This window comes from Malaya genurostris, chromosome 3 (genome assembly GCF_030247185.1).
Source record: "Malaya genurostris strain Urasoe2022 chromosome 3, Malgen_1.1, whole genome shotgun sequence".
In the NCBI taxonomy this organism is placed as follows: Eukaryota; Metazoa; Arthropoda; class Insecta; order Diptera; family Culicidae; genus Malaya; species Malaya genurostris.
The window spans coordinates 225,126,021-225,140,671 of record NC_080572.1 but is presented as its reverse complement, the minus strand read 5'-3'; the positions used below and the strand labels follow the sequence as shown (position 1 = coordinate 225,140,671).

At 36.7% G+C, this 14,651-nt stretch overlaps 1 protein-coding gene across 14 annotated transcripts in view; it reads left to right on the top strand.

The window, feature by feature from the left end:
* LOC131437988 (protein phosphatase 1 regulatory subunit 12A) overlaps window positions 1-14,651 on the top strand; it is a 179,683-nt gene that overhangs the window by 108,887 nt on the left and 56,145 nt on the right. For 11 of the 14 annotated variants that reach the window (XR_009230857.1, XR_009230859.1, XR_009230858.1 and 8 more), the window contains 5 exons: window positions 5,772-5,850; window positions 6,465-6,605; window positions 6,875-7,030; window positions 13,085-13,627; window positions 14,284-14,443. Coding sequence is in view for 2 of the 14 variants with exons in the window: in XM_058607717.1 (XP_058463700.1) it covers window positions 5,772-5,850; window positions 6,465-6,605; window positions 6,875-7,030; window positions 13,085-13,627; window positions 14,284-14,443 (1,079 nt within the window). In the remaining 12 variants the exon portion in view is untranslated. The remainder of the gene's footprint in view (window positions 1-5,771; window positions 5,851-6,464; window positions 6,606-6,874; window positions 7,031-13,084; window positions 13,628-14,283; window positions 14,444-14,651) is intronic. The other 3 variants (XR_009230861.1, XR_009230863.1, XR_009230864.1) reach the window with 2 other exon arrangements.

Below are 14,651 nucleotides of genomic sequence, written 5' to 3'. Positions count from 1 at the left end.
AATACTTTTGATAGCTTATTCTTTCGAAAAAGGAACTCATAGGGACTGGAAACTATGTACATATTTTTTTTAATTTAAAAAAATTTTAACAAAAAAACACATTGTTCTCATGATCTAAATTCTTTGTAGTGTACATAACTCTTTTTCTGATTTTCTTTGTTCCAATTTGTTAAATGTTTACGGATAATTATTTGTTCAAAGCTCAGCAGAAATACGCATTTGATCGAAATGATATTACTCAATCATCACACACATACCTCTTAGTTTATTAACCGCAGTCTAAGGTCTGTTCAGTAGTGTTGCTATGCAGTACCAATATGTTCCAAAGAAAAATGTTCAAGTGGTCGTCGTAAGGTGGTGTATAAGAATTCGGGGACAAAAAGGAAACACCAGGACCTGTTTTAATAACAATCTCTCGACTTATGCAGATCGATTTTTCCAACCGAAACACCTTCATTCCTACCAAGTAACCAAAAGTGAACCATTTTTTGTTTATGTTCCCCTACATACTTATAGTACTTGAATGAATCTAATTATATCAATTGAGAACTGATGAATTTTTTGACAAATTGTACTATGCTCAAATAAAGGTTTCCTGAAAATTTTCAAACAATTTAAATGCTATATATAAAATTATGTGAAACTTTAAAAACTTGAGTACTGAAAAATCGACGGTTCAAAGTTTAAGACACTGGATTCGAAAGCCTATTGAGAACCGGAGACTCTCTGTTGCGAGGGGACGTTTTACAAATGTCTGAAGCAATTTTAACAAACTTAGTCTCGTTTAAATGTTACTATTGGATTGTGAATCATGTTTGGAGATCCAGAGACTGTCACTTCAATTTCCGGAGGTATATTGATATACGTGACGTAACCGACAAAACGCATTTTTCTCCGCACATTTTTTTCGGAAATAGCTGAACCGATTTCTACAAGCCTAAACTCGTTTAAAAGCTACTATCGGGTTATGGAACCAGTTCCAAGACAAATTGGCTGTCATTTCTGTGTCCGGAGATGTAAAGGTGTTGTAAGTGACGTACCCGACAAAACGCATTTTCACTTCGCCCTATTTTCTCTGAGATGGATGGCTTAACTGATTATCACAAACTTAGGCTCATTTGAAAGCTACTGTTGGGCTGTGAATCAAGTTCGAAAATCAATGAGCTGTTACTTTCGGTTTCGGAGATATAATGGTATAGGTGACGTAACTGACAAAACGATACTTTTACTATCCCCAAATGTATTATTACTGATAGTTTTGGTTTCGAGAATGTTGTTAAGTCGCATGCGTGGAGTCTCACTTTTCTGAACTAACCGAAACAATCTGAATGAAGGTGTGTCAGCCCAAATTTGTGTTAAAAATTATCTTAACGAAAAAATATGTTTTAACAAGACTTTTGAATGACAAGAGAAAGGAATTATCAAACCACTAGGTGAATTAGGAAGAGGTGTTTTCGTTAAGGCTTAGTAGAATGTGATAATGTATATAAACTGTACATGAATAAAAAATTATGACTAATTCGTCAATTTTGCTAATATGCATTGATTGTTTAAATATTACAATTTGTTGGAATTCACGGAAATCAATTCGTATGTTGGTTTTTTTCTGATGCTGATTTCCAACCAATCAAGGTAAATTCAGACCAATGCAGGTTTAAATGCAGTGATTTCTTCGATGCAAAAATATTATATAAACTATTTCATGATCCGCAGTCAGAAATTTTTTAAACTACTTTAAAGAGTGAAACTATAAATCTATTTGATTTCGTAAGTTTCGCTCTTCATAATTTCATAATTTCGGATGTTTTCCGAATTTTTTATCACTAGGAATATTAGGTGCGACCATATAATTATACGATTTATCTTAACTGCTGAAACAACCCTATTTCGCGAAAAATTCAAGAGGACAAGGAGCTTAGATATAACCTTATGAATGTGGAAGTAGTTAGAAAGTGTGTTAATTTTCATACATTTTAAAGATTAAACCAACAATTCAATGACTCGTCCAATATTGATCGGAAAATATACGATTGCTAAATAAAAATTGAAATCGAATTCAAAAAATTCATTATTGTTTTTTTTTCATTCTCTGTTCATGTTATGTTCGTTCTTCTTTGAAAAATAGCTGATATGTTGTTTATTCTTTGTTTGTAGAAAAAAAAAACAATATTCTTTGTGGATTGATTCGTAGACAGATCTTGCACTAGTAATCGAAGTTTTTGCTCAAAAATTTTGAACAATAGGAAAAACAAACGTTCTGGCTGTGCCAACTCTTACTTTAATGCATCTTTTCACTGAGGTCTTTTTTACGCGAGAGATACGTACCGCACAAAAAATCTCGCAAAAAACCGCGCAATTTCGGAAATCCGCCTAAAACAACGCGGGATTTCGGAAAACCCGCAAAACTATAGAAAAAATTGTTTGTTACCAAGTGTCTCCAGAAATTCATGAAACATCGAGAACTGGTGTTATAAGTCGACAAAAATTTGTTTGAAAAAATAATCAAGTTTGAGACTTTTGAGATATCCGATATCGAAATTTTTGTTTATGCTAAACTACCCACACTCGTATATCAGTCCCATATCGATTTTCGCCAATTTTGAGTTAGCTTGAGGAATGAAATCTATCCTCAATATACTCTCAGATATTGCAATAAAAGTTGAGGGTTTGTTCAGTAAAATGTGAAAATAAATATCAACTCATGTCTGTCCCATACGCAAAGTAACCGCATGTCAGTCCCATTCAGTGCAAATTTCAATAATTTCATTTGTTGCAATATCGGAATAGCAAAGGTGTATTACCGATATTTCATGTAATAATACCATGATTTATCATTAGGTAGCACAATAAATCAAACCATTCGGAAATAAAATTTTGATCGTCTTTTTCTCGACATGTCGATTTTTCATATGGGACGGATATGCACGTATGGGCAGTAAATGTCTTAGAAATGCATGAAACGTCGAGATCTGGTGTAATCCTGAAAAATATTTGTTTGACAAAAATCGAAAACTTTGTCAAAGTGTCAAAGTTGACTTTATGACGAAACAAAAAAACCGCATAACTTTGAAAATTCGCCTAAGAAAGTTGCGTAATCCGCGTAAAAAAGTGCGTAATTTCGAAAAAACGCGTGAAAAAACTTCGTATCTTCGGAAGTCTACAAAAAAACGTCGTAAAAAAGCGCATAAAACCCGCGTAGAAAAGATCTTAGTGTATTGTCATTTTTTCGTTTAGATGTTGATAGTAGGCAATTTATAGGGTGATTTTCGCAGACAACGACAAGTCTGCGGGTATTTGCATTGTCTCATTTATTATTTCCAGTAATATTTTTCTTTTTAATACTATGATTTAGATTTGTGTAAAATCGAAATTTCTATCAGGTGTACAACTTTGCTTCCGCCGTTTTTTTTTTCAAAATTAAAAGCTTTATTGCGAAAAGGTGCTTACAGATGTATTATTCAAAGTATTGTCCATCGCCAGCGACAACTTTCTCCCATCTTTCCGGAAATTTTCGGATCCCGGCTCGAAAAAAGGAGTTTTTTTTGACGCTATCCATTAAGCAATCCATTTTTCCAACTCTTCGAAGGATTGAAAATGTTGATCTGCCAGGCCGTGTGCCATCGAACGGAATAGGTGGAAGTCAGAAGGGGTGACATCTGGGGAATACGGTGGGTGGGGCAAGACTTCCCATTTCAGCGTTTCCAGGTACTTTTTGACCATTTTTGCGACGTGAGGTCGAGCATTGTCGTGTTGGAGGATGACTTAGTGATGTCGCTCTTGATATTGTGGTTACTTTTAATTAGCGCGCGACTAAGGCGCATCAGTTGCGTTCGGTAGCGATCTCCTGTGATGGTTTCACCCGGTTTTAAGAGCTCGTAGTAAATCACACCGAGCTGATCCCACCAAATACAAATCATAACCTTGGCGCCGTGAATATTCGGTTTTGCCTTCGACGAAGTAGTTCTGCGTTTAGGATTATCGTATCGAACCCAAGCAATGCTTCTAGTTGTTCATCTTTGAAGGTTTTTTCTCTTCCACCACCATGTTTGTCTTCCACATCGAAATCGCCATTTTTAAAACGTTGAAACCACTCTCGACACGTTCTAGGAGCAGCATCACTGTAAGTTTCTGAAAGCATTCGATGCGCTTCAGCTGCTTTTTTTCGTATTGTAACAGAAAAGTAAAACTTCCCGCAAATGGCGAAAATTGGGCACATAAACAGACATTTTCAAGCGTGAATAATACGAAACCAAGAACAACTGTCACTAAAACGGCGATGACAATTCGTTAGGCACTGTACACACTCACTTCAAAGACATTATCATTTATGTATTTTGACCAGCCTCAGCCGGTACAGCAACTTATCGAAAAACGGCGGAAGCAAAGTTGTACACCTGATAAATGAAATTGAAGCATTTTTTCGTTGGAATCGAAACCTACACTTTTGTAAGATTCTTCGAAAAACAATTTAACGAACATTCCACCAAGTTACCATTTTTGACACGAGAAAGGCTTACAGTTATGTCTTCGAAGTGTATTGGATTCGTCAGAGTGATCCATATGGTTACATCCAATTAGTTGGTAAAGCTGGTTCTGGTCCAACGAGATCATTCGTTGCACCAACTCTAGCCAATTCATAAGCTAGTTCATTTATTTCCAATAATACTAGATTGCCTGGGTACCCATAAGAAGTAAACAGTATTTGAAATGCTGGGGTCTACGTTTTGAGTTCGACTTGCGATCTCTAGATTCGATCGTAAATCATTCGAATAGAGTGCCTTTACAGCAGTCTAACTGTCGGAACAAAAATAAACTACTCTGCTGAAACACTGATTGAAACACTGTACATGATGTGTGGCTTAAATTGTTCTGTTCTATATTAAATAGACAAATCACTTCTAGTAACATGTAAAATACGTTTGCTAAGTTTCCAGAAACATGTTCCTCATTCTCCAGTGATATGATGCGATACATTCAAGTCAAAATCAGAGTGGGTTATTCAAGGGAAACGACAAATTTGTGTTAGGAACAATAATTATAAAAAGGTGGTCCTCGCAACTAAACCGGATCCGTACACTACAGTGATTACAATTTCTAACATCGTACGCAGTTTTTCAACGCCGAGTGATTTTTATTGGTTTGTGGAGTTTCTGCGTTTGAGTGACTTCTGCGTGTTTTCCGCTGCGAAACTTTGACAACAGTCGCAGGCCACGCCCATCTGATGCAATAATTGATCTCGTTTTCCAAATTTTTCTCTACTGGTGGCACAGAAGAAATGGTCCAATCCATACCGGCCGTTTCCCGGCCGAGTTCGGTACCGAGAGTGGAACAGCCCATTATTCCGCAACAACGTGAAGCCCAGCAGAGCGTCGTTCCACCGCCAGTACCCTGGCGTCGTCCACGTGCCGTCGTAACGCCGATCCCAACTACCGATCGTCTCCAGCAACAGCAGGAATACGCGCAGAAGCTGCAGAACGGAAATGCTCCCGAGTTGTACCGCAATCGTAATAGCTCTTTATATTTTTGTTTATTTGTTTACTTTTTAGTTTTTGCCTTCATTCTCAACTCGTCATGTTGTAATTAGTCGTACGCATTTCATTCGTTTATCACAAGCAAAACATGCATCTCAGGATCGCAGCGTTTCGCCTGATTGTTTATACCGCATACCTGCATTCTCCGTGATAGTCTTCTACATTATGGCTACAAATATTATTCGCCCGAAACAAAATTTTCACTCAAATGCTAATCTTTTTTTTTTTATTTCGTTGCAGAAGTTCCTGAGAAAGAAAATCAACCAACTGAACCTGATGTGATACTGCGACGGACGCAAAGTTTCGAGAGCGATGAAAAGTAAGTTTGTGTGTGTGTGCTACAAATTTCATAGTACGACTGGTCTGTTGAATGTTTTTTTTCTGTGAAATTTTTGCTTTTTGATGTTTTTGATATATCATGTTCTGTATATGAAGGATGCTTGTTGATATTTGAGGATGGACCGTACTGTTACGACTCTTACTATATTATTACAATCTTATATACAGTGGAAATTTTAAAATGGTAATTGTTGTATGTGATTGTCGTTTTTTTTTTAATTTTCCACTATGATTCTTCAATTTTGATTTTTTTGGACAGATAATATTTTATTGTTCGAAGTCATACCATTCTCATCCTTTGTGTACATTTGCCAATTCTCGAATAATTATACTGTTGCGTTTGTGTGGGATTGTGACTCATCTGCCCTCATTCTTCATTCATTAATTTTTTAACGAATTGTTTTTTTAATCACCAATCAACATAAACCAAAATAATCAACCCGATTGCACATCGTAACTCCTACTCATGGAATGATTGTTATTTACACACCAATTTTTATGCTCTACTACTACTACCACCACTACACTACAACACATTGCCAAACGCAATAACAAACAATACGGAATGGATACTCGCCGGGACTCGGTAATCAGGTTCTATCAGAAGTACGTCGAACTGCGGGCAAGAATACAGGCCAACTCGTGCCCCATCCTGCCTAACACGAACGCAAAAACGGCTGTCAGTAACTATCTCGTACAAAGGTCAGCTTCGCTCAAGGACCATCGGACGCTAAGGTAACCCAGTGCAATCTCATTTTCTCTAAACCTTTCATGCTATATTTTTGCTTATTGAAACAGTAATACTCTAACTTTGTATTATTCAACCTTACCAATCACTGTTTGCAAATCAGCTTTACCATTTGATTGAATGTTGGTTTTTATATTGTTCAACTTAATTAGAAATGTTTTCAATTTTTATTCTCCTTTTCTCTCGAATGTTCCAAAATCATTTACCGTTATACGTAAAAAAATCAATATGAAAATTCCATTCGTTTCATTTTCAGAAAAGCTACCAGTAACCTGGTGCTGGGTAGTACCGGTAGTACCACTACCGGTTCCGTTACAACGAACTTACAATCAACGACACCGACTGCCATGTCACCGCCCACTAGTCCAACCGGTACACCGACTACAACGCCAAGTGCCGGACAAATTCGCAGGTGAGTGTCCCGTGTTTTTGGCTATCGTTTTGGTTTGAACGATCCATTTCAGCCGCTTCGAAGTGATAGATTTTATTAAAATTCCCGTTCAATGCATTGCTATATCGAACAATCGTTATAGTAAGTGGATTAAATTTGGTAGAATCAGGATGTTAACAAAATCAGTTCCCGTGATGATTGTATAATGAAGAGAGATTATTCTGGTTTCAGTTTTTTCTTAATACATAATATCCATTTCTTGCTGCATGTCTGTCTACTCCTCATGCAGCTCGAGTACATTTCCGATTCTACATATAAGCATAACTTTAGCATAACAAATGTACGACAGAGGCGGTTTTAATGCTTCTAATCATTGCCCTCTTAAGCAATCTGATTTTTGTTATCAGGTACAACATCTTCTCGGTCGACTGCATAAAGATTCGTTTTCGTTTAAATTTTAAACATTCTCGTTGCATTCAAGTTCTGCTTGAACAACTTCTAGTAATCTAATCTCTACTATGAGAAGCACCCCCACACATTCACTTTTATCGAATGTTTGACAGTGTCCTGAACGAAATTGGTACTGTTTCTCAACCAGCCACTCTTTACTTTCCTCCGAGATAGTGTTATCGTTATCGTGTTATCGCGATATTGATGCATCTCCGTCCAGCGAAGGTTTTTTTTCCTGTTTTTCGTATTTTCTGTTCGCAAACACTTTGTTGTAATTTTAGCTGCCGCAGAATACAATAATTTCAGTCCTTTGGGAAAGAAGTTTCCAAGCGTTTCCTCGATAAATAACTGCTCTTTTCGAAGTTTCGAGCATTTGATGTGAATAGGCCTCTGGGATGTAACCGAACGATCCAACAAAAAGTAAATTCAAATTCAAAGTTTGAGACATTTAATTTCTAAATTCAACAAACAACGATTTATCTCGGAGCCATGGTAATGCAATAATGATGTTTAGCAGAGCTCAAAATTCTCAATAAAACAACATAATCCTATAGCCTCATCTTCGGTTTTTTCTGTCTCATGATCGCATTTAAAACAAACAAAGAGAAAAGAAGCATTTTTGTCTCTCACTTCAACAAAAGAGAGTATAAATGCCAACGTCACTGATTTACGACAAGACGAAACCAAGATAGCATTTACATGGAAATTGAGTAGAATTTTAACTTTCTTTCTGCAATATATTGGAAATCTGTGGAGATGAAAGTGTAAATGAAAGAAAGAACAGAATTTTAAAACTATAATTTCGCTTTTGTCGTTGACAGGACATCTCGTTCTCATAATTTGCAAATCATTGAGTGACATTTATTTTTTGCCATTTTCGTCTAATTTAAGTCATTCATGCCACTTTGAAGGAAAAACAGTGTAAAAAATATTACCGCTTGGTTTTAATGGAATATCGAACTTTTCTTCGAATACCACTAATCATATTATGGACACTTTGCTAGCTAACCCGAGCGACCATTTTGTTCCATCTCTTCATCTTGGTTGCTTCCCGGCGCACTTTCCTTCTTCTAAAATTTCTTTGTTAGGTAGAATTGAGGTCTGTTGTGTGGATTGATGCGCTTTTCTAAGAAATCCATTCCGGTACCACGATATCACTATAGCCTTTTTTTGGCTGTTGTGACTGTAGTCCATTGTGAGTTTTTATGTTCGGAAGAATTCACTTTTTCAGGCACAAGTTGAAGCAAAATATTTGGAAATCTATAATCTTGTTTGTCAAGTTTGCTACCACCTGAGTTTTTTTGTTCACTATTGTAAATACCGTGCCTGATCATAAGCTTTTTTTTGCGAATTTATCGGAGAGAACGACTTAAGTTGATGTCAGAGTGAGCGCGAAACGTGGATCGAAGCGAAGCGATTCAATGCGATGTACTGTTTTCGCATCGCTTTCACTCGGACAGGTTTCTTTGGTCATATGGAACTATTTCGCACGCGCGTCTTGACGCTTCGCGTATTGCTTGCACTCTGACATCAACCTTAGAACTGGCGAGTGTTATCACTTCGACCGATTGACTTCGTCCATGAGACTGTATCTTCCGTGTTTTTTTTTAAGTTTCAGTGTCCTGTCCGATTACTCACTGGCTCGAAAAGAGTATCGATAGTATGTCGCTAGAGGAAATGTTTGAGAACGCAGACTTCGAGTTTTGAGCCTGACCACGTCGGATTTACGAAGTGGGTATTTAAATTTAATTTTCGGTTTACGGTTTCCTTCAAGTATAACTTTTGTGAAAAAAGCATAAATCCTGAAAAATTTTCAGCACAGAAAAGGAAACGAAACGCTGTCAAAAAATTCCTGACCCGACAAATAGAAGCGCTGCAATAAAATAAGCAGTGTGTCCAGATACGACAAAATTCATGTGTTATTTTTATTTCTATACACGGAACGACCGAAATTAGCTCTGCGCCTAATTCGTATTACTGTTTTTGAATTAGTTGATTTTAACAACAAAATTTCCAAAATAACTATAAAATTAGTTAAAATTGAGAATTTACTCTGCTGAAAAAAACTCTTATTTTTAGAGAATGTGTTTAGTTGACGAATATTCTGGACACAAACCAGCAATATTTCAATCCAACACGAAATTCTCATTGACAACAAATTTTGTTATCAAAATCAGAACATTTGTTCCTATTTATCTATCACCAACATTACTGAAGGACAGGACAAAGAAAACAAAAATGAAATTGGTTTTATCAACAAGTTTATTAGCTAAAAACTCATGACAAGTGTCAAAGCAAAACAATACATTAAAAAGCTAAAATGGACAGTCTTGTTGAAACTGCTTGCAAATTGTTTACATGTTTTTCGCATGTGTTACAATATATCCATATATAAATTTTTAAACCGATATGTAAAAATGACGTAAACTGTTAGTGGAAAGTGTATTTATTCAGAATTTGTGCGCATTTAAAGCGATTGTGCGTAATAATGTTTTTACGGGGAACAGTGAAGTGAGTTTCGAATATTGCACTCTAATTGTATTGTCAAATGATGTTTTTTGTATCTTCCAACCTTCTGGGCTACGCTGTCCGGTGTACTACTTGTACCGAGTGCTCAAAGTTTTCAGTGAGATAGTCAATTTCGCGAAGTCGAATAAAGAAAACAGCAATTGAGAAGAAAAATTTTCAAAAAGAAGTTTATGTTTCGCTTATGTCTTTTTCTCCAATACAACATCGTATTTATACCTGCAAATATAGAAAAGATAATCGTAACTGAAAATTTTTTCGGTAGTCGTGTGCCATCTAGTGGCTAGTAGTCATTACGGTGTTAACGTTTTTTCGGTGACAGAGCGCTATACAGCTGCAAATGGCAAAAACCAATTCAACCATTTATGTTGGTTGAAAACAACGTTTTATTTCTCTAATTCAACTAAAAAATTAGTTGAATGGATATGAAGCGTGCCTTAGCTAAGAAATGACAGCACGTTTAATTGGTGAATTCAACTAAAAAAAATAGCCATTTCAACAAATATTTTATTATTATTAAGGGAATTAGAATTAAAAAATCTAAATTAGCAAAAGTAAGATTTTTTTAGTTGTCTCAAAAAATAACTAACTAAAATCAGAAAATCAACTAATTTTTTCGCCAAAATGCTGATTTCGGTCTTTCCGTGACTATCGAAAACCTCATCTCCGTGAGATCAAGAATTGGTGAATTCAACTAAAAAAAATAGCCATTTCAACAAATATTTTATTATTATTAAGGGAATTAGAATTAAAAAATCTAAATTAGCAAAAGTAAGATTTTTTTAGTTGTCTCAAAAAATAACTAACTAAAATCAGAAAATCAACTAATTTTTTCGCCAAAATGCTGATTTCGGTCTTTCCGTGACTATCGAAAACCTCATCTCCGTGAGATCAAGAATTATAGTCATGATATCTTTGAAATCTTCCAATCAATTACGTGGTAATACATTTCGTCGCGTACAGTACAATTTCAAGTACAAATTTATCCACCTACAGTAATATATTGATATTTCTAGCTTTTTTGAAGTTTAATAGATTATAACCAGTTAATTTATAAACTCTTTAGTTCTCTGGAAGCAAACAGTCAATTTGAGAAGAAAAACACGCGATTGGGTCGTGAAAAATGATTCAATGGACTCCAACTGCTAAACATTATTTTGAATTAGTACAAAAACGGTATATCCTCACTCAATGTTCTATATTTCGTCTACTCGCTTTCTTCCGCCACAGCTGCTCGATATCGTCGTGGCATTTCCTGCGCCGAATCCATTGCCAGTGTCATGATTAAAAATCATGAAATCATGAAACATGTCTTCTCATGAAATTTCATGAGCAAAATGATTGATATCATGAAAATTTTCATGGGAGATGAGTTTTTTTCCATGAAATCATGAATAAAAAAAATCAAAACCTTGATATTACATTTCTTTTGTGGAATTTGACCTACTCGAAAAACTTCGCAGCCGATTCATAGTGTACTGAACCATTGCTTGGCTGGTGCTATGATCCTACTGACACTAAGAATCTTTCCAGAACCGTGTTGTTATAGTCTGCCTTGATTTTTGATCACTTTTCCGAGGACGCTACTGAACCTTTATCTTCACTATAGACTACAGATGTTCCATCGGACTAAGATTTGGAGATAGTACCGGACATTCCAAAACGTTGATTTTGCGTTCTTTAAACCAATTCGATACCAATTCTGAGGAATGCTTTGAAACTCCATCTTGCAGATGTGTGTATCTACGACCTACCTTTAATTGGTAGATTTCGCTTTATTATTTTCAAATAAATTTTCTTTTGTGAATATTTCATCGATGAATTCGAACTCACCGGCACCAGACAATGCAATTGAACCCCAGCCCAAGAGACTTCCTGAGAATTTAAACAAATTCTTATACGAGTTTCTAAAACACTGATATTGTTATTTTATAAACTCGTATTAGGACTCTATTGCTGATTTCTCCTGGTCGTCTCCATTCGCGTGCGATGCCATTAGAATCAAATAGCACTATTTTAGTCTCGTCTGACGAAATAACTCGTTTCTAGTCCACGATATATGATCTTGTGCTGAAATGGGCCTTTTTTTGATATTCTTTTCTGACAGCCATGACTTCTTGAGCGCAACTCTACCCTTAAACGCTGTTCGTGCAATCAATTCCGTACTGTGGTGCAGGTAATTCTCGGTTTTTTTCATCTTCCTCAAAATACTTCTGTCTATCCTCGGAGTAGTTTTCTTTGACCTTGCCGATGCGATGGAAGTACCAAACCATACGTTTTGAACTTTTGAACAGTTTTTGCTACGGTATTCTATTGAAGTAGAACGATCTCAGCTATTTCACTGTAGCTTTTTCTGTTTTGATAATGTTCGATTGTTAATTGACAGATATTCGCTTGAATTTGAGCGTATTTTGAAACCCAAAGTAAATGGGAAATCCAAGTGAATGTGAAATCCAAACTCAATCCAAATGAGACTACAACAGTGTGATCTACAGTTCACATTGAATAAATGTCAGCTGTTTGCTAAGATATAATAATAATATGAGGGTAGATATATTTATTTTGCCACGGTTTTGGGTAATGTTATTGTTTAAGGTTCATATTTGCAAAACAAAACATATTTAAAAGGGTTTATCAAGTGTCCCGTGTAGGGGAATCAGGAATCAGAACTAATTGACTCAAGTGGCACGTTCCCCTAGTTATTTGGAGTTCCAAAAAATGAAAATCCATCATGTTCTCATCAATTGATATCAAACAAAAACACCAAGGTGAAGTGTTTTGAATTATGATAATTTCAAAGTCATGAAATGAGGTTCCAGAAAGCGAAAACTTTAGAAACGCTATATAGAATAATACTTCATACTGCCTGTTTCCAGAATAATCTCTCTTTACATCACCGACCTTGCATTTGAAAATGAATATATAAATCAAGCAACATTTTCTTGTCTTTTCGATATATCTATCGTGAAAATCTTCGGTTCCGTCGTCGACTGCACACGATATTCGCGAAACTGTGTGAATGTGTGACTCATCTTGTGCAAAAAATAAAAAAAACCATTCTTCGACGTCGTCTCCATTCTCATCTTCAAACATCTTCAGTATCACACCTACCAACAGTGACAATAACAACATCAACCGTGTCACACCGCTCGAGGTCACCGTCACACCAGTCGACCACAGAAATAACAACAACGATTCCACTGCCACCACCAACAGTAATAACAGCAGTAGTAACGTAATCAACAAAAATCATAGTCTGTTCGAACTCAATCGAAAATACATCGAACAAGCACAGAAGACGAAAATTAATAACGAGCGTAACAAATTTCTCTCCTCTCTCAACGAGAAGAGGCAACAGCAGCAACAGGAAGCAGCACTACAACAACAGCAGAAGGAAGCGAAAGCGGCATCCTCAGCAGCACAGCAGACAGCCGCAAAATCCGGCTCCGCAGAAAAAGAACCGTCGCCGGCGGAACCAACCGCTAGTGCTCAGAGCGTAGCAGCCGTCTACGCACCGGCCGCCTCCAACGTATCGCCGACACCATCGCCAGTTACGCCAGCAAGCCCTTCCACCCAATCATCTCCGACAGTGACCTCGACGAACAAACTTTCAGCGGGCAATATTTTCAAGAATTTCTTCAAGTAATTACATTTTTTGGTGTGCTTTGTCATTGCCCATTGCCTGGAACTCGCTGGATTTGCGCTCCTTGTTTTCCTTCCCATGGAGAACCGACTGCGATCCACGTTGTGTGAAGTTGTTGTAAAATAACTTACCGTGTTCATCAAATCAATTGCAAATTTTATAAACGTTGATTAGTTCGATCGTCATGTACTGTGGAACTATTTACGGATTCATGTTTGCATCTTTTTGGCATCTTGAAATAGTTCTAGAGTGCTAGCGGTCGAACAAACCAACCTGATTTTGTGTTTTGAAACGTTGCAATATTTGTCGAATTGCAATATTAGATTTGCCATAGATTTCTAACACCGTGTTCATCTTAGACCGTGTGAGACTGCAAGCAGAACTTGGAACAGCATGTGACGCAATAATGATTTTTGTTGGTGCAATTCCGTACATGGAGAAACAACACAATGATCAATAACTAACCCATCAAGCTCAAACTATTACCATCAAACCCACATAATCCTTACCTTAGTAGACTCATGAGAGCAAGGCGGTGCTGCTTGCCGTAGTAGAGTTGAATGTTGAATGTTGTGTGCCGAACTAGCAAAAGTGTAACCAGGACACTTTTTTCCGGAATCGAAATCTAACCAATTCTTCTTCGCTTTCCCTACAGATCATTTGTGCCACCGACGCGCGATGAGGAGAGTGAAACGCAGCGGAAAGCGCATGCCAAGCGGGTCCGCGAAACCCGACGTTCCACGCAGGGTGTCACGTTGGATGAAATCAAAAGTGCCGAGCAGTTGGTCAAGAAAAAGAATTCCTCCAACAGTGATGTAAGTAGCGTCGTAAAGGATTTGATTATTTGAATAGGATTGCGATTTGGTGAAAGGATTTTCTTTTGAGTTTCACGTTTGATTATGTTTTTGTTTAAAAAAATATAAAATTTTGTTCAAAAGCCCTAGATTTGATAGTATCTCAAGTGAGGGTAAGTAGTCTAATAGTACCCGTTCGTTTACTGGGTTTCTTTGTTGGTGTGCGTCG